We start from the raw sequence: 1,225 nt of genomic DNA on the forward strand, positions 1-1,225 counted from the left end.
CAGCCGCGCCGGATTTCTCAAGAGCCTCTGACGGGCTCCTGCGGGCGCTGGGGACGCTCAGGCAGCCCTGACCCCGCCTGGAGCTGCTTTCCTGGGAAGCCATCCCGGCCTTTCCCTGAGGAGAGGAGCACCTGAGGTCTCCAATTTGGAAGCAAATCAGGCAAGGCATCACCCCACAGCAGCCGCGTCCCGTTATCCTCCCCTGCGCTCGTTCCCCCCTTTCTCTGCTAAATCCGTTCTTCCTAAAATTCCTGATTTTTTCTTGCTGAAAAATCACTTTAAGGACAGCAGCCATTCCCTATCCCGGGCTGTCCTCCTGCAATTCCAGCTGGGAATGGAGCTGTGGACACAACTCCTCTCTTCCTGCCTGCCCCAGCCTAACACACTAAAATCATGGAATGGTTTGGATTAGGAGGAACCTCACATTTTTCCCGTCTCCCTGCTGACTTCCACGCAGATTTGATGCTTTTCCTCCTTCCCCTCTTTTGCAAATATCTCCTTACTTGTGTTCCTCTGCTCCCCACCCAAAACCCCAGAACCTGTCCCCAGGTCACCCATGGAAAATCCAGAGCTCCTGGAAGTGACCTGGAGGGTTTTTTTGGGATTAGAGGACAGGATCAGGCACAAATCCTGACTCAATCCCTGCTCCGGGATCAGCCCCAGGTAGGAATAATTTCACTCACCTAAGTGTGTAATTTGGGATGAGAGGAGGAGGAGGAGGAGGAAGAGGAAGAAGATGAGGAAGATGCTTCCCGGTGGAATTACAGAGGAAACCTGTGCAGGAAAAGAGGGGGGAAAGCGCCGCATTCTGCAGCCAGGTAAACAAGGGACGTCTGTGCCCAAGCCAGCCCCAGTCACACCAGTTTGGAGCTGTTCCCGTTTCCCAGTCTGCCCGCAGGAATGTCTGTAACACGCAGGGATTTGTTCCAGAGCCTGGCAGGTTTGGGCTTGGCTCTGCCACCACCTCGTCCCTCCTGCTGCCAGGCCCGGGGAGCTGCCAAGCCCCGGGTCAGAGCTGCTGCAGGAAAATGCAGAGTAATTAAACACAGGTAATAATTGGGCACAAAAAAAGGGTCACTGGAGCCTCTTCGTTGTCTTTCCTCTGCAGGTTCACCCTGCAGCTCTTCACAGACACCGAGCTGTTCGTTGTCCTCCGATCCCTTTACAAACAACCCTGGATTCAGCCCCCGACCTTTGCCACGAGCCTCAGGAAACTCTCCCAAAA

The 1,225-nt window shown here is 54.7% G+C and overlaps 1 protein-coding gene across 1 annotated transcript in view; it reads right to left on the reverse strand.

Moving 5' to 3' along the window:
* R3HCC1 (R3H domain and coiled-coil containing 1) overlaps nucleotides 1–103 on the reverse strand; it is an 8,857-nt gene extending 8,754 nt beyond the window's left edge. Inside the window, exon 1 of the mRNA XM_017732355.1 lies at nucleotides 73–103. Coding sequence (XP_017587844.1) covers nucleotides 73–103 — 31 coding nt within the window. The remainder of the gene's footprint in view (nucleotides 1–72) is intronic.
* Between the last annotated feature and the right edge of the window lie 1,122 nt (nucleotides 104–1,225).

The sequence above is a fragment of the Corvus brachyrhynchos genome, unplaced genomic scaffold (genome assembly GCF_000691975.1).
Source record: "Corvus brachyrhynchos isolate BGI_N302 unplaced genomic scaffold, ASM69197v1 scaffold150, whole genome shotgun sequence".
NCBI lineage: Eukaryota > Metazoa > Chordata > Aves > Passeriformes > Corvidae > Corvus > Corvus brachyrhynchos.